The sequence below is a fragment of the Parasteatoda tepidariorum genome, chromosome 8 (assembly GCF_982258835.1).
Source record: "Parasteatoda tepidariorum strain Cologne lab strain chromosome 8, Ptep-v5.0, whole genome shotgun sequence".
NCBI lineage: Eukaryota > Metazoa > Arthropoda > Arachnida > Araneae > Theridiidae > Parasteatoda > Parasteatoda tepidariorum.
The window spans coordinates 58277820-58300011 of NC_141762.1; the positions used below are offsets into that span (position 1 = coordinate 58277820).

Genomic DNA, 22192 nt, shown 5'->3' on the forward strand with positions numbered 1-22192 from the left:
TTTTCGGGAGATCTGCTTTCCTGTGGTAGCAAGAAACTGATTTGCCACCTGCTGAGCTGTGGTGCGCCTGTTCCTTTTTACTGATAGGACGATGTACCTGCCTTCAGCAGGCGTCTTACTTCTAACACGACCTCCCCCTTGCCGCTTACTACACATTCCAGTAGTTTTAAAAGATTTCCACAGCCGTTAGACAACACCGTCAGCGATGTCGAACTCCCTGGCAACGTCTCTTATTTTTCGCCCTTCTTCGATCTTTCCAATAATTCGGCCACGCTTAAAATCATCTAAGTAATATCGGGAAGACATGCCGAAAATTTCAAGTTCGTCAACTAAATCTTTCTTGTAAAAATTTGACTTGAAACAACAACTCTCCACAACGCGTCAAAACCTTTAAAGCTCTTATCAGCGCTATCACGTGATGAACAAACGTGGACAAAAAAATTTACATACGCATACCCCTTCTTACTATATCCCGCACTTATTCTAATTTTCCACATTTTGCTTCCCTTCATTTTGTGGTTGCTATGGATGATAGTGTTATCCGTCCTTAGCAATTGTCCAGCAGTGTAGTTTAAAATCATCACGTTGCTTCAAGTGTAAGGCATTTTAAGCTATAGCTTTTTTATTTTCCTTGGCGGCAGAGCTTTGAAAAAACAGCGCTAATGGGATACATGCAAATGACGTAGTGTGGGTATCTCAATCTGATTGGTTTTTAAAATGTGGCATTTGCTTACGTCAGAAACTGATCTTTAAATTCTATTTCTAGTAAGCCAAGCCCGTCAAGTATCAATTCTATTAAGTGACTTATATTCTTACACAAAGATTTCAATTCTTTCACTATATATTTCTATATTTAACACAAAAGGAGGCATGAGGCCATGTTGAACATAAACAAATTAATTATGTATCGAAGTTGCCAAGTACACAAAACAAAGCAGTTACAGTAAAATATATAAACAAATAACAAATATTAGTTTAGTAAAAGACGTAGAAGAGAAAGAATTATATTTCAACAAATTCGATGCGTGATACGGTGCTGTATTAAATTAACTTCACGTCAATTAAAGTTCTGACTCATGTGGATTGTGGAGAAACTTCGCTCAACTTAAATACGCCATTTTGTTTATAAGCGATCAGCTGACGTCACACGTGTGGGTATCTCTGATCTTCTTCTTCGTGAAGCGCAAGTACTCAGTTGATTTATAGTATCAAAATTGTTTCGTTGTAAAATTTGGATAAAATAATTTATTCTAAGTTACAAAAATGCATTGTGTAATAAATATATTTATAAAAAAGTGTGGGGTTCTTATATGATATTTCCATCCTTAATTTACGTGTTTTGCTAAATGATTACAGCTTTGCAATATCACAAAGGTGAAGTGCAGGATTCGACTGATTGAGATCTTCTCAAACCGATGCAATTTTCCCTTTCGATGTGTAACTTTCTTGACAGTTTTTCGAATTCCAGGGTACTTCTTTGTTTCTCGTTCATGAGTTCATGTAAAAGTGTTTTGTTTTGTTTCAAATTTTCAGATATAAAAGTATGTTTGGCTTCTATGTTGCTGACTTCTTCATCTATCCTAAAAGAAAATAGGAGAGAAGAAAAACAGCATTATGTTGAAAATGTTTCAAATAAGAGGAAACATTATGCTTGAACTAGAAAAGGACACTATTGCAAAGATAAGGAGAGACCAATAAGTTTCCGTTTGAAGACTGAGGAATTCAGATTTGGTGAGCCAGTCACCTTGAGCATTTAGGAAATCATCCAACAGCATTACCAGTTTTCTTTTTATTTAACCCATGTTGAACAGCTGATTAAATTTTGAGTCTTGGATTATCAATCTTACAATTTTGATCTTATCCCATAACAGAAGAGAACTAATGGATCAAGCATGGGGCAAACTAGCCTTCGTGGAGGAATTTTTGATAGAACTAATCAGCAATTGCGTTACACGGAAAGAACCATTTTAAGCTCTCTTGGGTAGCCCGACTGCAATGGAATTCTAATCCATGTTCGGTCCACCACTGAGGAAATTTATGTCAGCAGTGTAATTAGTACGAGTTTGGAAAAGATTTCGTACAACAAGCCCTCGCTAGGATTTGAATCTCTCCGCCTTATTGAGAGCCGAGTGTTCTTTCCGATGAGCGATCGTGGCTCTACTTCACCTGTTAGAACATAACCATTTGGTTAGACTCGTCTTTTTTCTACTAGATGAAGTCTGAAACTGCTTGCTGCTTTTCTTCGTCTAAGTAAGTAGCCATTGACTTTTTATTGGTATTTTCAAGGAGAGGTAAACTCAAAAAAATCACAAAGAGAGAGTCCTACTTAAGTGTGTGATATTTCTGAGCAATAATATTTGCGATATGGGTACTTACGTTATATGCTTGTAAAAGGCCTAACAGATCAACTTGTATCGAATTGAATCACGACTAGCACTAAGATTTGAGCTCCATTCTACGACGTCGATTTTCGACAGACAAGATTGCACATAAACGTTCTTTATTCCATGATGTATATATATCGAATCTTATTCTGCCGTGATAAAATAATAATAATAATAACACAGACACTGGCGCTGCTTGGATTTATAAGACACCTGCATTAGTGTAAATTGCGGTAAATGTGATTATTCCGGTTATTTTGTCTTATTACCAATAAATTTGGTAAATTGACATAAGTGTTGTTTCCCTGGTATTTCTAAAATCAAAATACAATAGTATGCTTCGATTCTTAACAACGAACTTTTTAGTGTAAAGTAAAAATATTCTTTTTTTTGTTGTTTTTTTTTGCAATAGGTACTCTATTATTCCACAAAAGATATCGAAAAGATATATGCCCCATTACGAGCCGGGAATTATAAAAATAAACCTATAAATTTGATAAATATTCAATAATGTATGACATTTACTAAATTTAGTGATGATTAGGAATAATCACCGGTACGTATTCTGCAACAGCGATCTCAAACGGAAACTTTTTGATCATGTCTCATTTAAAGACGTTTTATTATAAACAAGATCATACTTATTTCTATTGGGTGCTTGAAACTAGAGAAGAGGGGGAGTGATTATGCTTAACCATATGATTTAAATTAGTTTTCCTTGAATACTTGTAAGCGACGCCACCGTTTGTATCGAACCTGATTGGCTTCTGTATCGACAAATGCCACGATTCACCTACGATGTCGTCACTTGCTGGTATCCAATATCTTTGCGTATATGAAAAAAATGGCAACAATTTTGACCATAGGAATTAACTCTTTGACATAGATGGGACACCGGTGTCTCTTTCATACTCGTATATTTTTTCTGCGAAAGCTTTTTTTTCCAGCTTTTTTTAAGCGAAAATAGTTATTAAAAATTTGTTAGTTTATCAGAATTACATTCATATTAAAATATAAATTAAAAAAATAACTAAAATTAGTTTGAAATATTTTTTTCCATTCATATTCAAAAATATATTAATAATTGATTCTCTAAATTAAAGAAATTTTAATGATAAATGACTGTTTCGCTTAGATCTAAATAACTGCAAATTTCAAAAATTATTGTTTAGTAATCCACGTTTGGAAGATTTTATCTTTAACGCAGAAAAGACAGCGGTGTTCCGTGCTGTACTTCATAACCATAAACTATTAAGATACAATATTTTCCCCATATTTAGATCTAAATTAATACAAAATAATGAGAAAAGTATGAAAAATATGTGTAGTTTTTTTCTGATAGCTGTTATTCGCCAGTTATTTCGCAGTGATAAATAATTAAATTAGTGACAGATATTATTGTATCAGTGTAAAAATAAATTCTTGTATTTATTAGTTTCATTAAAATCAATCACTTGTAAAATATTTAAGAAGTTATTAAAGTTTTGAACGAAAAATTATAATAAAATTACTTTTCAAATTAAAGCTTTAGTTTTTTTTAAAATTGTTATTTGGTTCGCAAAAAATCATAATAAATCTTTATATAATCTCATTTCCTTGGAAAATTGAGTAATATTTCATGCATACATTTACAGCTCACTACACTATTAAAATTTTTGGAGCTTAAACAATATTAGACAGATTTTGTACGGATGTTTTCTTATGATACCCGCAATACTAACCTTATTCTCTTAATTCTCTACTAAACTAATAGATAACTAAATTAATGACTTTGTGAATTGTAGGGAAACTTTTGCGCATGAAGCTCAAATAGCGTTAACTTTAAATTTATCAAGCTGTAATATATTTCAAGTTTGCTGCCTGCAACCTTATTATAATAATAATTTAAACTATAATATTAAGCGATATGGTATAACTTCCACTGAAATGTGGTTCAATTTAACACCTTATTAAATTTGCACCATACATTTTCACGGCATCAAAATTCAAGAAAACGGTATTATGGTTTAATGCTGAACCGATTTAACGTGCTCAGACACAGAAATTCATGCTCTTTTAGAGTTTCATCAATAAGATCTTCCTTATTGGTAAAGTATTTTGTAATTTTTATGATTAAAGACACACTTGAAATATAGGAATTATAAGTTGGAGACACATTAAATAATTCACTTAAGTAAAGATTATGCAGTATTAAATGATACTTTGAGCTACGTAGTTAAAAAAGTTGACTATTAAAAACCATACCTGATTAAAAACTTCAATCGCTTCAAAAATACATTAAAAGAAAATAACAGTCGACATGTTTCAAGCACTTCAAAATATAAAACGTTTTATAATTCAATAAAGGAAACGAAGGAAATAAAAATAAAAATATGACCACCGAGGCCGTTTAGAAAAGAACCAACCAACCGTAACCAATTTAGAAAAGAAACTCAAACAAAATCATCAGAAAATTATTTTTTCAAATCATTATTTTTGACGATCATTATTTTCTGATGATTTTGTTTGAGTTTCTTTTCTAAATTGGTTATTTGTATTTCATGTTTTTTCCTGGACTTCCATGCAAAACCATCGGGGCACTGAGGGAGTTAATTTAGGCATTTGCTTCTCCCTCAATTAGAAATGGTTTTGTTTTATGGCTACCGGAGCCGGTACCCCTGAAGACGTCGGCTTCGGTGGTCATATTTTTATTTCCTTCGTTTCCTTTATTGCTACTTTTCTTTAAATTTCTGCTGCTTTTTAGCACGTTTTTTTTCTTTCAAAGAAGTTTTATCGATTTAGAATTAAATTTTTTTTTGTTTTCTTTTATTATTTTATAATTCAAATCACTTTCGCTTCTCCTCATTTACGTCTGGTTAGTCTTGAAGATGGGCGTCTATTTTTGAAATTCTTTAAACATGTCGAGTGTTATTTCCTTTTTGTGCATTTTTGAAGCGAATATATTTGTTAATTAGGCAATATTTTACATCTTCATCAGCTTCTGTGGATTATTTATTTAATTAAAAACCTTATTCAAATTTTTTCTCTTCATAATTTCTATAAACTATTCTAGGGTCAAAATACTCCCTCAGACGTTTGTTACTTGCTACTTTCATTTTTTACGATACTTATTTTAGTTTATAAACAATATTGTCAGCTACTTTTTAACAGGTTCATCTCTGATGTGATCTGGTCCAGGACGATACGTCATCGTTTGTAAACGCCACAACTGTAACGTTTTCCCACGGTCTTGCACTCTCAAATCATCATGGAGGGATGCTATACGCTGATTTGTGGAACTAATATTTTCCCCTACCTGCAAAAAGAATAGAAATCTTGGTTTTTCGATGAAATTTGAAACTACAAAATGAAACAAAATTATCATTTTAACTTTAATGAGAAATTATTATCTAAGATAACTAAATTAAATTGCTTGCACTTGTTGCAGCAATAGATATTTTTCTTATGGTATAAAGTAAATGTATAAACCAATTTGCTTGTAAGCGTTAAATCTTTAATAAATTTGGAACACAAACCTACTCTGTTTAAGTTCAGTATAGACTAGCAAGCCTTTCCTTAGATATGTTAAGACGTTTCTGGGTAGAATTTGACGATCACTTGAAGGCTTCACACGTAATTAACTAATAACTATTGTCCATAAAAGAGCTATATTTGTTGCTTAAATATGCACAAGCAGCACAACTTTTGCGTCTTATTTAATTCATGCATTATAATGCGTCGAAGTTGGAACAACAATTTTGGTTACTCCGTGTTCCTGTTAAGTCTTAATACCACGGAATGTGCAGTGAGGGAATACACATTTTGAGCATCCTTATAGATCCTTACTTGTCTGTATTTTTTTTAAAAATCTAGCCCTCTAACACCCAGAACATACTTGTTTAACAAACAATTTCTGCACCACTATAAATTTTATGAAATCAACTAGGAAATTACCAAAAAAAAAAAAAAAAATCCTGCCGGATAACTTTTTGTCATATTCGAAAATTTTTAAAAATTAGTAGAATTTATGGATAGGTAAAATAGATGTAGAAAGACAGAGAACAATCTTCTCGCTGGGGTGCAGTCAAACTCCATTATTTTTAATAAATAGTTCCAGTATTTCAAAAATGGAGAGGCTGCCCTTCTAAGAATACAAACCGTTTTTAAAAGTTTCTGGATGTTATGCGAACGTCGCTCATCTCTTTGCACAGATTCTATGAGGGCTTTGCTAGTTCTATGCCAGGCATCAACTGTGCAACTGAGATGGTGCTTCATGAAAGATTCCGCTCGGCATCGAGCATTAGAGGCTTCTCTTCGAATATCCACTGCATTTTGAATTTTATCATCTAAATTCTTGGCCCATTCTTCTTCTGTACTGAAATCAAAGAAAGTTTTGTCGTTACAAATGTGTAGATTAAATAAAAATTAAGTACAAAAATTGTTTTGTGTAGTGCTCTACGTAAACCTATATTAACTTTATGATTGTGCCAAACAATTCAGTCGGCCACACGTCTTAAGGTTAGATTTGCTATTGCTCTCAGTATGATAGATCACTTACTAATCTCTATAATCAGAAGTGGAAAAAAACTCCTGAGTGAGTTAATTCACATTTTTAATCAGTGTCAATATTAACTTTAATCAGAACTTACTCAGCACCCTGAAAATTAGACTTGAATGTTCATATGAAGAAACAGTAATTTTTCAAAAGCGATGCATAATTCTCTTTATTTAAATTTCAGAATTTTAAAATAATATTGGATTTTTCCTTTCTTAACAAAATATTTGAAACGTGAATAATGCATTCGCTAATGTTGTAAAGGTCAAATGATTAATGTATTATTTATATAGAAATTTCACAAATAGAAGGGTTGTGCACAGTTGATGGCAAATTATCATGAATAGTTAATGTAAACGAGTAGTTTTCCTTATTTCTTTTATAATTTATACTTAGTGTTACATTAAACTGAACTCGTGTCATCTTTATAACTGGGAAATAAAATTTAGCAACCAGTTAATGAAATTCATATGTAAGTAGTAATGTTAAAATTTTACATTATTTCTCAAGTTAAAGGAAAGAAAGATAAAAAATAAAATTTTATAATGAAAAATTTTAATAAAATTTTACATACATACATATATATATATATATATATATATATATATATATATATATATATATATATATATATATATATATAATTATTATTCACGAGCCTAGCATATGGCCTTTCCAAACAGATATTATACATCATGACATAAAATATGCAATGCATAAAAAGAAATCAATAATTAATAACTAGTCCTTAAGCAATCAATTTTTTGCTTGTCTTACTTTTGACGGTATATTTGATCGATGGGGTGATTGCTTGGTATATAAGGGTAGCTTAAAAGAGGTTCCATATGCTGACAACGTCTATTGACATTTAAAGTCATAACTTTTGCTTCGACTTCGGACATCAGTGAAGATCGCGCATTCTTCAATTTTCTGTAAATAACAAAGAAATGAAACATATTTTGCAAGAAATGAATAGCAGATATTATCTTTGCAATTAAAACCAGCTTAGCAGCTTTGCTTATTAAACATTAAGGATTATCTTCATTATTTGAAAAATAGCTGAAATAAAAACAAGAAAATGCACATTTGAAGTTGTGATAAAATTTGAAATAAATATCAGACGTTATCATTATGTAATAAATTATAGTAAAATAAAAAAAATATTTAAAACCTATTTTACCTTTCACAATTTTTAAAATCATTTGAACATTGTCTCATATCTTCATCTGCTTTACCCAAGTTACAAAGTTCCTACAGGAATTAAAGTAATTTTTTTTAAGTACATCTCCATGTAATTTGAAAAGAAAGTCATTAAAAATTGTTTTATATTATTATAGTGCCATTCTTATTAAGCAGAAAAATCACATGCTTTGATCAATAATAAACATAGAAATTTTAAATATCTTGGCAATCATCAGCATGAAATTAATAAAATTTATAACGATATTTACCAGTAAATTACAATGGATAACAAAATTTCTGTTGCATTTGTATAAATAATTTAATCCTACCCAATTTGGGTGCGTGAATTTCAAATCTGATATTAGTTTCATTCGGAAAGCTACAGACTTTTTTAAAAACTGTAATTTTAGTTTTGTTTTTTTAAGAATATACGAGCTTATAAAGGTTGATATCCTTATATACACTTGCCTGCTCCTTTTAAAATAACACGAAGACAAAAAACATATGACCATAACGTATCGCATCTACTGAAATATATTATTGCCTTCTTCATACTACTCCTTACGTAACAGAAAAGAGAGGATATTTAGTGTTCACTCAAGGGAATATTAAAAAATGCTAGTTATGAATATGTTGTTGAATTGCATTAAAACTGTAGCTTGTAGAGAGAAAACGATTATAGATTTGAAATCTGAGACGTGAAAATACATAAGATCTGTTCCAAAATCTCATGCAACAGAAATAAGACTGTTCTCTAAAGTAATTTCTTTACTCCATATTTAACAGAATGTAAGTGTAATACTTATTTAGCAACCATTCCTAATGATGCACTATAAAAATCTAAGTATATAAAAATAGCTACATTAATAGACTAATACATATATCGTACTTGTTTCAACAAAATGTCGATTTCATCATCCGAGGTGTGGTCTGGTATTCGTTTTCTGTATTCTGCTGTCATTTGCGACGCTCTGCTTAGGTCAGCAAAGTAATTCCGCTTTCTAAAAACATCTCTGTCACATTCTTCGATACATTCAATTTCTTTTGCTAAGCTAAAGCACATGTTTTAAAACACTTTAAACATTGAAAACAAAACATTATAAATTTAAATTTGCAATATAAGTTTCTTTATCATTCGATGAGGAAGCGTTATTTATTTTTGTAATAGCATAGTAAGAAAAAATTATTCAGCTAAAATTGATGTAAAAAAAACAGCTGTCGACATGTACCTGAATGAAACAGTAGAGCAGCGCGATTCCTAACTTTTCACTGATAGAGTTTTTTTTCAAACTAATTTCTAAGGTAAATCGACAGATTTTACTAAAAAGTGAAATCTCAGAACCAGAACTTTATATATCTTATTGTAGGACTTCGAATAAAATTTCTTTTTTAAAGTAATTGCAGGTATATAGAAATGCGGAAGAAAACCTATCAGTTATACAAAGAAATTAATTATGAAAAATGAAAATTGTGTGATTTTAAAATTTTAGGTACCGGTTCATTTATCTTATGTCAACAACTTTTTATCAACTCTTTATCATCAATTTTGTAAAATAACAAAAGCTTTCATTTACTGTTGTAACCCCGAATTTCCCAGTTCGAGTTTAGCCATACACTCGAACATATTTAAAAATTAGATCTCCGCTGAATCTCTGAAGGTCTCTTGCTGTTTAAGGATATCGTATTGATTATTATATCACCATTTTTGAGCATGTGCACCTTCCAGAAGAGTCCGAGGTCCCTTAGGCACTCAGGTTGCCCGTGAGAATCCTAATTCTTAGTCCTGATAAGATTATTTTTTAAAAATTTATTTCTTTCCATTGTTGTACCACCTGTGTCTCAGACGGTACCTTTAGTAATTCGGGCACTCAATCGCAACTGCTAACCTTGCTCTGGCAATTTTTGAAATATTGAGATAATTATAAAATGCACTGTTATATTTGTAATATATATTTTAAAACACTTATACTTTATGCTTAAAAAAGATTTTATCCACTTTCATATAAGAGAAAAGTACTCAGTATCCCACAGTTGTAATTATCGTTTTAATGAATAATACATAAATTGAGTTATTAAAATTATGGACAATTTATCAAGCATTTAGCAGAAGAAAAAAATTACTGCGTGCATTGCGAATTGCTCATATGATGTAAACAATTAGTAAAACATAAAAGGCATTAGACATTTGAATAAAAAGAAAAAAATAAATATTTACACCTTTATTTTTGTATATTCATTCATTAATTATTTAAATATCAGATTTTACATGGTTACTATTTACAATTGTTAAACTTAATGCCTCAAAAATGCTTCATTTTTAATAATTGAAATTTTATAGTTAAACCCCTTGTTTTATAGACTTAAAAACATTGTGTCTGGTGGCCGTTTACGCTATTCAAAAGGCCCTGGATTAGAGTGTCTAAATCGGAAGAGGGTGCCAACAAAAAACGACAGTATTTGAACAAAACTTGGCGTCCACTTATTTTCCAAGCATGCACTCTAGCCTGTTGTCGTACTCTAGTATTGAACTCTCATAATTTAGCTGCAAAGTGTTTGGTACCATATGAAGATGGACTGGGCATATTCTTTTTTTTTATTTTGATAACCGTTGCTGAACAGCCGACCCAATGTTGGGTTTACGACTACCAATGTTCAACTTCGTAGACTTGAAATTTTTGAATCAATCCAGAAGACAAGGAAACTCCTGGATCAGTACCCCCAGAGGCTTGATTTGCTACGGGAACATGGAAGACTTTGCGACTAGACAGATTTCACGTGCATCAGTCACCATTTACTACACGGGGAGTCTGGTCGGCGGGATGGAATAGCTCTGCTAACATTGCACTTAATTGGGCACCTGATAGTATACGTTAAAGAGAAAGGCTGAGGCTTACTTGGCAAATATACATACACCAAGTTCTGTGCAAAGCAAAACTAAATGAATGGGAGGAGGCAAGAAGACTGTCTCAGGACAGGGTTGCCTAAAAAAAGAGACTTTATGTGCCAGATGGCACGAAGAGGATAGGTAGATAAGGTCTTGTACCAATTAAAAGAAGGATAAGGTCACAAAAATTAATCCGAGATCTAAATTTGTGAGAATATTTTTTTGTTGTACAATTATCATTGAAGTTTAGGTAAATTTTTTACCTAGGCATAAACTTTTTGTAAGGGTTAAAACAGGGACACAAGTTGAATCGTTTATTGCCATTAAAACATAGGCTATTCCACAACGTAAATCTGAGACTTAAATTTTTCAGTATCCATTGCAATCGTTACAATTTAGTTAATTTTTTTCAAAATGTAAAAACTTTTTTTTTCCTGTTCTCTTTAGAAAAATTAATATAATATAAAATACATAGGTACCGTTTTAAAGATGAACGTGTTACTATTTATCGCTTTGAAATAAAAGTTCTGTGGTTCAAGCATGTGATATAACATTTTTAAGCCTCCACTACATCTCAACAAACAATTTAAGTCACTTCTTCACTAAAATAAAAACTTATTTTTGCTTACCATTTTTAGAAACATCTGCAATTAAAATGCAAAGAGAAGTTACCATTTTAAAGATGGTCACGAACTACTACTCTCATAAAAATTAAAGTTCTGTGATAAAAATATGTGTAATAAATTGCTAGAAACCATTCAAATGGTTTAAAAATACATAAAATGTCCGAATACAGAACTAGCCCCGTAATTATAGACAAAAAAGAGCTTCTTTGAAAAATTAGTATCTAAGGGTTTTATTTTCACCTCTAACTCCCATGCTCTTCGCTGTACGCTCCCCTATTTTTTTAAAAAGAGAAATAAGAGTGATTTTATAGGTAATAGAATATCTTTAAACAGACAGGTTTATCCTAATTATACTAGTTTAAAAGTTATAGTGATTTACAAATAAAAAATACAATGTTGGACTAATACTTAATTATACATCTGACAATGCTATCTAGACAAATGATTCACAGCCTCCTATGCATTTTATAGACTAAATCGAATGACATCAAACACGATAAAATGCATTATTAGTTTAGAAATTTCTATGTATAAGTTGCTAGGTATTTTTAAATATAAGATATTCTATTTTATGCTTAAAAAGTACTGCTTTTGACTCGTTCTTATTTACAATTTTGACAGTGCTCCCTCATAGCTATAAAGGCAAACAAGGCATTGTATCTTGTGTGTATCTTTACATTAAATTGAATTAAACCAAATCGGAGTTATTAAGATAAATAGTTTAGAAGTTTTTTTAAATAAGTACAAGCTAAAAATAGTAATTTTTATACAGAAAATTCCTTTCAATTTCAGAACTATATCAGTCCTATTTAATTGTGTTTAGTTTCATTTTAATCAATGCAAAAAAAAATCCCTATTCTTTTGTCTAGAAAGGGTAAATAAGTACAAATCAAACATTGTACTTTTTGTACATAAAACCATTATAAGTACTTCAAAACTAATTTTTTATCTCGTCACAAATTCAGTTTCATTCGATTCAATGTGAAAAAAGACATGGGGTACAATACCTCATTTGCTTTATAAAGAATATTTAATTCTCTATTCTTATTCCCTCCTCATACGGATGCAGAGGTTGTACAAAAAGTTTTAGATATCATATAGACAAAGCAAAACTTTTTGAAGAAAATAATAATCAGATATTAATTTCTTTTAAAGAAAAAAATCAAATTATTCAGAACCATATTTATATAGTATGTAGGAAAAGTATTGTTTTAGCATAAAGTTTTTCTAAAATCAAAGACGCATGCCTTAATCATCACTCTTGCACTTCTTTTTATAACCAAAACTATAGCATATCTGTTAATAGGCATTATTTGTGCTCCTTCCACTATGTTTAGCAATTAACAAAGTTCTTCGAAACTCTGTTGACAAGGAAAATAAAAAATCTACAATTTAAGTGCCTCACACTTGAAGCAAAGCTATAATTTGAAACTATATATTCAATCTTGCCGTAAAGAATTATTTTTGCTATATTTTTTCACCTCGATGAAAGTTACCAAAATTAACGCCTTATTTTCAGTTTGTGAAAATGTTTATACTGCAGCAATGGGGAAAGTTGTTAAGCATTAAAAAATTAAACCACAAACGTTTTTCATTTTCACAAAACTGTGGCTTTTCTCCATATTGATGTTCGGCGTCATTTTCAGACTGAGCGTAGACAGCGCTGGCCTTAGAAAGGCTAAACTTAACAAAACATGAATGGGTAATTGCAGCAAACTCACAGCTGTTTTGAAAAATGCATAATATTCACAAAAAAAGCATACTTTTATATGATGATGTAGCCTTCGACGATGCTTTTTCACTAAGCAAATTAAACTTATACTTTACCTATCAACTTCTTTGTTTAATAATTCTTTCCATTGATGAATCTTCTTATCCCTTCCTTTATAAGCTTCAGAAATGTTGTTATCAGCTATTTTGTTTAAATTTTCATTCCAAAGTTTTGTGTATCTCCCTCTCTGTTGAGCATTGAAAGCATCCGCTATCAACTTTTCCGGATACGACAATCCTACAAAACAGTGGTTTTTTAAAACGTGCTCTTGAAAAGTCTAGCTGGGTTCTAATATAAAACATTTATCTTCTATCATTTCGACTGTTCAGTTTCCTCAACCTAATGAATGTTCAATCGATCTATTAAAGTTCAACACAACTTTTTTCAATCCAACATTAATTATGCAATTTTTTCTTTTCGGTAAGCAGAGGCTCTAAAATTATAAATCTAAAGAAAACTTTAAAAATTTGTAAAATATTTTTTTCAAAATAAGGGCAATTTAAGTATAAAACTGCTTCACGCTAACAGCTCTGTAACAAATTGTAATCCATAAACATCAAAATAATTCTTTTCTGGATCAATAATATGGTTACGTGTGTTTTGAAGTAAAATCTTTAAAAACATATCAAATATACAATGAAATAGAATTGCATATATCGTTCAATAGTGATTTTTTGCTGAAAAATTAGTTCTTACAAAATCTACATACAAAATTTAGAGAATTCCAGCGTAAAGTGATTTTTTTCAAAATCTAAGTATTTTTTTTTTTTTTTTTTTGAAATGCATTTAAAGTATTGTTATTCTGTTATCTATTGCAAAAGGTTTCGTCTGTCAGTATGCGAAAAAACTTCTGCAATGTCCATTGCAGAGCAAAAATTTAAAGAGATGTAGAAAGCTAATGAACAAAGGTTTAAATTAAAAAAAAAAGTTTAAAATTTTTTCGTAATTACACAGTCAGACCTTTAAGGGTAATTTTATACATTGCCCCTTTTTGTATCATTATTATTATTAATGATAATAAATAGATTTAGATATTTTAGAAACATTATAATAATAAGAGTTTTGTCCCTTTAAAACTTGTTATATTAGAGTAAAACTGAGAATCTGTGGGCAGCTTAGCTACATCGTACTAATTCGAATCCGGCGGTTCGTATAATGAATTTTAGTCCTTCATTTATGTCTTAAACTCACATAAAGTAAACAAATAAAAATTAATACTAATTAAAGTACCGCTTTTTTTAAATTTTATATAACCATCGTTGAACAGCCGACCCAATTTTATGGGTTTACGACTACTAATGTTCAGCTCCATAGCCTTGTAATTTTGAACACAATCCAGAAGACAAGGGTCGAAGTCGAGATCTAGTATTCCAAGAAGATCGAGCACTGGGAGAAATTTGCCTTCGTGGAGGACTTTTGATGGAGCTAACCCGAATTTGCGTTGCATGGAGAGGAAGACCACGAGAACTACCCACGATTAGCCGGACATCAAGGGGACTCTAATCCATGATCCGTCTACCACTGAGGATATTTCATGTTAGCAATGTGGTCGGTGCAAGCCGGATGCAGAATTCGTATCGACTGGGATTCGAATCCGGTTCGCCTAATTGGAAGGCGAGCGTAAAGTACCACTTTGTAATTTTTTTTTATCACTTTATTCCTGCGCAAAGAAGAAGAACAACCAAATATAACCACTGCAGAGATGCCAAATTGCTCCGTTCTGTCAAGATATATTTTCTGGTGGTAAAGAAATTTAAATTAGTATTTAGTTTAGTATGTTCATTTTAAGCAATTTTACCACGACTACATATCAGAAATTCAAATTATCATATGAAAAGCAAGCTTATGGCAGTTATCTTGGGATAACACTTAAAAAGAGTGGGCGTAATTATCCTTTTTCTACAAGTATTACAAATTAATTCCCTACTAATTTATTAAAACTTTTTCAGAAAACAGAGCAGCATTTCACTCGTTGCTTAAATATACGATTAGCTACCTAAATTTTTAGTTTTATACGTTTGAACTTTGGCATACGCAAATCATAACAAATTAAATTAAGTATCATTAGGAGGAAAAGGTTATTTGGATGTATTACTATTTTTGATAACTGCAATTACGTAATAACCAACAAAACTGTTACTCCATACATTAAGAAAAACATCATACGCTTGCCATTATTAGACATATGAAGAATAATTTATTTTATTTCAAAGTTCTTATGTAAGTAAATATTGCTGTTAGGGTAAAATCTCTAAATTTTAACAAAAAGCATTTATAAAGTATATGTTATTAAAAATAAATGAAATTAAGTTCATATTTATTCTCGGTGGAAACAATTCCAATTCAAAGCTCATTCAAATTTTGAAATTCTTCATTTCAAGTTACGTTATTTTTAGGAATCCATAACGATTAAAAAAAATTTCTGAAAATTAAAGAATACGGAGTAAAAAAAAATTTATTATTATTATAATTTTTTTTTTCTTACGTGAAGTCAATATTTGGGCAAATGAGTTCTGAAAATCAGTAAAAACATTTTTTTTACAAGCGCAAAAAATTCTTTACAAGGGGAGGAGAAAAAAAAAATTAAAAATTGCATCAAGAGGCCCTAATTTTCGACTAGTGTCTTGACAGGGAATCATATTTTCCAATTTCTACTTGCCATATTTCATATTTCAATGGTACAAAAATACGAATTATCACTTTCATTTTTTGCACTTAATTCTTAAGCATCATCAATCAAGTTGTTTCTTTAATTAATTTATTTTATCTAAATCAGATTTCTTATTAAAAACAATTTAAAGTGTCAAGTTGCACAAATAATAATATTCAATAAAATTTAGTAATTTTGTTTAATAAATTTACGATAAAAATCAATGTCTCAAGCCCTTGCATTATGCCACAAAAATGCTGAGAAAATAATAATAATAATAAATGCTCACTTTTTAATAAAAACAAGGTTTAGTAACTAAAAAAAAAGGATTAAACAAATAACGATGTGCTATAGAAATTCTAAAACAGAACTATAGAGGCACATAAACCACTAACTAAATATACTGACCATCAACAATTTGAGAAATACATTTATCACCATGACTGAATTCAATATTCTCATCATTTCTATTATTTCCAGGTATAAGCTGAGAACATCCAGTTTGATGTATAATGTTCGCCATTAAATGAAGACTACGAACCGTTAATAACAATTAATATTTTGAGAGTAGTCGTCAATTTTGTTTGTTATTAGGATTATTAATGTTTTAGAGCAGTAATATTTTTGTCAGTTTGCGTTTCTGCCTCATATTCAACAGTTGCTAAGCAACGCAGTTTCATCGCTACGGTTACAATGAACAAGATGAAATTTCATAAGTTTTAAGTTACAAAATAAACAATTATATGTCAGAAAATAACTATGTATAATATTTCATCACAATATAAATGCTCTTGAAATAATTTTATAGATGAGGTGAAGATTCATCTAGCAATTAAATTTCTGAAGCTAACATGAGCATGAGAATAACAATTTTGTAATTCAAGAACAACGCAATAAATCAAGCTAAGCTGTTTCCGTTTCAGAATGGATTTATGAAGATTTAGATTGATGCGTGAATTAATTAGTGATTTCTGTTTCTTATTGATAATCCACTAATCAAATCAAGCTAAATTACTAGTATTTTACTCATTAATATCGTTGAAATCGTTTTAGAAACATTAATTTAATATGGCTACTACTAATACTGGTGGTGACCAAGAAACCGATATCAAAGCAAAGCGCGAAAGTTGCGATGATTCTGAAGACGAGAGTGAAAACTTGGAGGAAAGCCCCTGCGGAAGATGGCTAAAAAGACGAGAAGAAGTACAGCAACGTGACATACCCGGCGTAGATGCTGCATATCTAGCCATGGATACTGAAGAAGGAGTTGAAGTTGTTTGGAATGAAGTTAAGTTTTCAGAGCGTAAAAATTTTAAGTATCAAGAAGGGAAAATCCGAGGGGTTTTCGATAGCTTAACTCAATTAGATCATCCTAACATTGTTAAACTTCACAAGTATTGGATTGACAAGGACTCTGAGAGTCCAAGAGTTATTTTTATTACGGAATACATGTCGAGTGGCTCTTTGAAGCAGTTTTTGAAAAAGACTAAACGCAATGTTATAAAATTGCCTTTGCTTTCATGGAAACGATGGTGTTCTCAGATCCTCTCAGCCTTAAATTATCTGCATTCCTGTTCACCTCCCATCATTCATGGTAATCTTACCTGTGATACAATATTCATCCAACATAATGGCTTAATAAAAATAGGCTCTGTAGCACCAGATGCTATTCATTATCATGTTAAAACGTACAGAAAAGATCTGAAAAACGTGCATTTTATAGCTCCAGAATATGGAACCAAGACATTTCCTCTGTTGACCCAAGCTGTCGATGTTTATGCATTTGGAATGTGCGCATTAGAAATGGCTGCATTGGAAATACCAATCTCTAGTGACACAGGAAATCAAGTTACTGAAGACGTCGTAAACAAAACCATCGAATCTCTTGAAAACCAGTTGCAAAAAGATTTCATTCGAAGATGCCTCAGTAAAAATCCGAATGAAAGGGCTACAGTTCGTGAATTGTTGTTTCATCCCATAATATTTGAAGTGCATCCTTTAAAACTTTTAGCTGCACATATAATTGTAAATTCAGCATCATATCAACCTGAACAGTTAACGGATGAGGCTTTACGTTCAAAGTATAATCACCAGAATGATGTATTGGCTATGATGCCCGTTAAGGGTGGTAAACCTGGCCCTGAAATAACACGGACTGATGCGCAAAAGTTAGAGCTGGAAAAGTTTTTAGATGATGTTCGAAATGGTATCTATCCACTTACTGCGTACGCGGCTACTCATGTTCCTATAATTCAGAAGCGAACAACCTCTCCTGAAATGACCGATTCTGCCAAATCGACATCACCCGAAGCACAAGATGTTGAAACTAGACGAATTGTAAATATTATGTGCAATATTAAACCTCAAGAGCAAGGACAGAATTATGTCATGACAATTTTGTTAAGAATGGATGATAAAATGAACAGACAATTGTCTTGTGAAGTGACTCAACAAGATACTCCTACTTGTCTTTCTGAAGAGTTGGTTTTTCATGGCTTTATAAATCAAGAAGATCGGGAAATGGTGTCAAATTTGATTGGAGACACTCTCAGCCGTCGTCATATTCCTGATTTGCCTAATCCGTCACCTTTACCTAGTGAAGCTGCAGTTATATAAAATAGTTTAAGTGAAAAAAAGTATTTTCAAATGAAAGAAAAAAATTGCTTTGAATATACACTATATAATCTAAGCTTCTTACTTAAAACATAAGACTTTCCTTTTACGATGTTTCATTTTCTTAATATATTTGATCTGATTTTAAAAAAGTTGTGTAGCGCTAGACAAGCGCTCATTTTTGTGCGACATAAGTGTTCAAATAGGCTATCTAGTTAACTGCTTATATTTAAGTGTATTTTTGTTCAACAGTATCAAAAGATTTATTTATTGCAAAAATTTAAATATTATAAATTTTAAAGTTTTTATTTTAAGATGCTGAATTTAATCAAGCAGTTAATCTTTGATTAATAATTAGGGAGGATGACAAACTTGGATATTCTGTTACCTTATCCATTTTTAAATGATTTCTGTAATCCAGTGTAAAATAATTCATAATGAAAGCAATTATTACATTCATAAATGTAATGAATGTTTAAATATGATTAAAGATGGTTTATAAAGTAAAATAAAATACAATATTTGTTTTAAAATTGAGTTTCAATTTTAATTAATAATTGGTTTGTCTATTTCCCTTATAAATTTGGTCTGAGTTGAAGCACTTAGATCAAGTATTTTCCCGATTGAAACTTGTGTTTCATTATAAATATATACCTTCTAAGAATTTTAAAAATCTTTCCTTTAAGATACTTTTTGATTGATCTAATAAGCCTGAAGACATCAGGCCTAGTGCAGACAGTGTCTGATCCATAGTCAACTCTGCTATAAGTTCTTCATTAAAGTTAAATATGTTTCTATCAACTGGCAAAGTTTTATTTAATATTTTAAATCAAATAAATTTAGGATAATTTAACATAGCCTTAAATTTTCTTTGTTTTAAGAACAAGTAATCGTTAATATGAATAATTCATCTGCTATATTGAAATATTATAGCTTAAAATACAGATGTAATATCGACATGAAAGTGGTTAGCAAAATTTTGTTGCTTTTGTCTATAATTCCATTAAGTTTTTACCATTTAGTTTAAATATTCAGTTGTTTCAGATAATTTTTTATTGCAGAAAATTATTGTTATTATTTTGCTTCTTATAAGGATTTATAATAGCAGTTGCTTTTTCAATTAGTGTTGTTGTTCTTAATTATAGCTGCTTCCTACGATGTTATGCCAATTGCCTAAATTTATGGTAAAAATATCCCTCCTTTAAAAAATATATATATATATTTTTACAATGCAATCATCTTAGTAAATTATTTTGAGTTTTCTGTCTAGGAATACTATGTTTTTCGTGAAAAAATTGTAAATTGAAAATAATTTTTAAAAAAATCACTGTTGGTATAACAAAGTTTAAATGTTATATCTATGAATCTACTACCTGCTGTGCTATTAATCTACTCTTTATCTGCTACAAACATTATAGTTTATTTTTTTTAAAAAAAGAGTTGTTTACCAATTGTCTGAGTTTCTTGTTATGGAATACTATATTTTTTATACTATGCACCAACTTAATTTTTCTGGAAAAATTTTTCACTAAAAATGATCATTTCTGGTATAACGAGAAAGAACTACGAACATCCTTTGCCTGTTACTTGTTATATTATGCCAACTGCCTTAAAATATTGTTAAAATGTTTAATTTTTTTAACTATATCATGCTATGCAAGAATTTTTTTTTTTTGTGAAAACTTGGAAATAAAATTAATTTCTAGTCCAACAAGAAAGTTTGTTATATCAGGAACAATACTCTTTCCTAAAGCTGACAATAAATATGGTAATAAATGCAAATCAGATAATGAAGGGAATATAATACCATAATTTAATTAATTATCACATTACTTGATTATTGATTAATATTGTTTTATTGTTGCATTTTTTCTTCATTTTAGTTTAAAAATAATTTCTGAATTTTTTTAAACTGAACTTGATTATTGATTAAACTTGTCAGAAAATATTTAAGGAAGTAAGTTCATTTTATTTTCATTTGGTGTTAATTAAATTTGGCATAATAATTTAATGCATCTTAAGCAAAAAGATAATATTAATTTCAGTAACTTATGGAATTGATCAGTGAGTAATTGGTTTCCCTTCATTAAGTGCTTTTTAGTGTCACATTTGAAGTTTAATTAGTTTTGTTTAAAACTTTTTTTTATATCAACCTTATTTTAAATAAGGATATATAAGTATTGGTAGAGAAAGATAAACTGTCCAAGATTCTGATTATGTGAAACAGGCCTAATATTTATTATAAAAATATTTGCATTGTTTGACTGTTATAAACTCAGTTTTACTAATATATTCATGAATAGAAGATATAAACTTTTTTTTATTGCAGTTATTTATTAACTACAAAGCTTACTATAAATAATACAACTGACTAGATCTTCAGACTGGAAAATTGTTGCTTTTAACTTTTTTTTTACTGTTTAAAATTGAATTAACTTCTAATTTACTTACAGGTTATAATAAATGTTTATTGAGTAATATTCTTTAAAAATTGAATTTGTCTTCTTTACTTTAAAAGATAATTACGTTGCATATCATATCTTCAATAATATAATATAGGTAGAACAAAGTTACTAATAAGTTATGATAGTAAATTTACTTTCAAATTTACACTGAATGCCTAAAGTTATTACCTATTTTCAAGCTTTTAGAGAATTTATTTAGATAACATTCAGAAAACTCAAGCAATGGCCATTTTAATCTGGTAGTCATTTTATATTGGAAAAGTATAATTAATTATTATTTAAAGTAGGGTTCATTTAAAAATTCATTTGAAACTAAATTAAAAATTAGATAAATAAAATATTTAGTCTTATATGTGACTGGTGAAAAGCTAATAAGTTTTTTTCTAATAAACAAAGAAAAAAAAAAAAACTTAATATATGAATAGGTTTATAAATTTCTTTGTCATTCTCATCAAGAATAATTGGCTGAAAATTTTATTCTCATCAAGAATAATTGGTTGAAAATTTTATTCTCATCGAGATTAATTGGTTGAAAATTTTATTTGCTTATGAAATTTCTTTGTAAAGCTGAGTTTATTTAATAAACACTAAAAAGAAGAAATGAATTTATGGAATTTTATATTGTTGAATAATTATTTTATTTAAGACAGTGATTACCAATCTTTTTTTCTCGAGATAAAATCTTAAAACCCTGAAAAATTTCGCACTTTAGTTTAAATTCTTATTAAATGTGATACAGGTATGTGTTACTTATTTATTTTTAAAAATATCACAGACCTATTGCAATATAAATGTTTAAAAGTATAAATTATTGAAAAATTAAATGGGAAAATAAAAATATAATATCAAAGTATATTACCATTTATTTTAGTCTGAAATTTTTTTGTGTTATTCTCTCTCTGAACTTAAATGTAGTTTCAAAAAAAGGGAATTTAGAAATCAATTTTATATGGATAAATTGGAATGAAAGGAAAAAATATATGAGTTTCTGTTCACCGCATAAAATATTAATTTTTTACTGATAGATCATCAGATTTTTCAGGCTCCTTTTAAATAATGTAAGGCAATAAATAGTTAACTTAC

General features: G+C 29.8%; 2 protein-coding genes across 2 annotated transcripts; one reads left to right on the forward strand and one right to left on the reverse strand.

Moving 5' to 3' along the window:
* Window positions 1-832: 832 nt before the first annotated feature.
* Window positions 833-16698, reverse strand: LOC110283564 (uncharacterized). The gene is made up of 8 exons (XM_043043105.3): window positions 16440-16698; window positions 13438-13618; window positions 8990-9152; window positions 8099-8169; window positions 7696-7848; window positions 6522-6738; window positions 5525-5679; window positions 833-1580 (listed from the first exon to the last, which is right to left on the reverse strand). The coding sequence occupies exons 1-8, from the start codon at window positions 16552-16554 to the stop codon at window positions 1367-1369; spliced, it is 1269 nt and encodes a 422-aa protein (XP_042899039.2). The 5' UTR covers window positions 16555-16698; the 3' UTR covers window positions 833-1366.
* Window positions 16699-16751: 53 nt separating this feature from the next.
* On the forward strand, window positions 16752-20362 carry Madm (MLF1-adaptor molecule). Its single transcript, XM_016066731.5, has one exon. The coding sequence runs from the start codon at window positions 17100-17102 to the stop codon at window positions 18645-18647; it is 1548 nt and encodes a 515-aa protein (XP_015922217.2). The 5' UTR covers window positions 16752-17099; the 3' UTR covers window positions 18648-20362.
* The last annotated feature ends 1830 nt before the right edge of the window (window positions 20363-22192 follow it).

Excerpts from the sequence above, each read along its gene's own strand:
- LOC110283564 (XM_043043105.3), bottom strand. The coding sequence starts at position 16,554 with ATGGCGAACATTATACATCAAACTGGATGTTCTCAGCTTATACCTGGA. Across the intron at positions 6,739-7,695 it reads GATCAAATATACCGTCAAAA|TACAGAAGAAGAATGGGCCA; the intron begins GTAAGACAAGCA and ends CTTTGATTTCAG. Across the intron at positions 5,680-6,521 it reads TCCAGAAACTTTTAAAAACG|GTAGGGGAAAATATTAGTTC; the intron begins GTTTGTATTCTT and ends TTCTTTTTGCAG.
- Madm (XM_016066731.5), top strand. The coding sequence starts at position 17,100 with ATGGCTACTACTAATACTGGTGGTGACCAAGAAACCGATATCAAAGCA.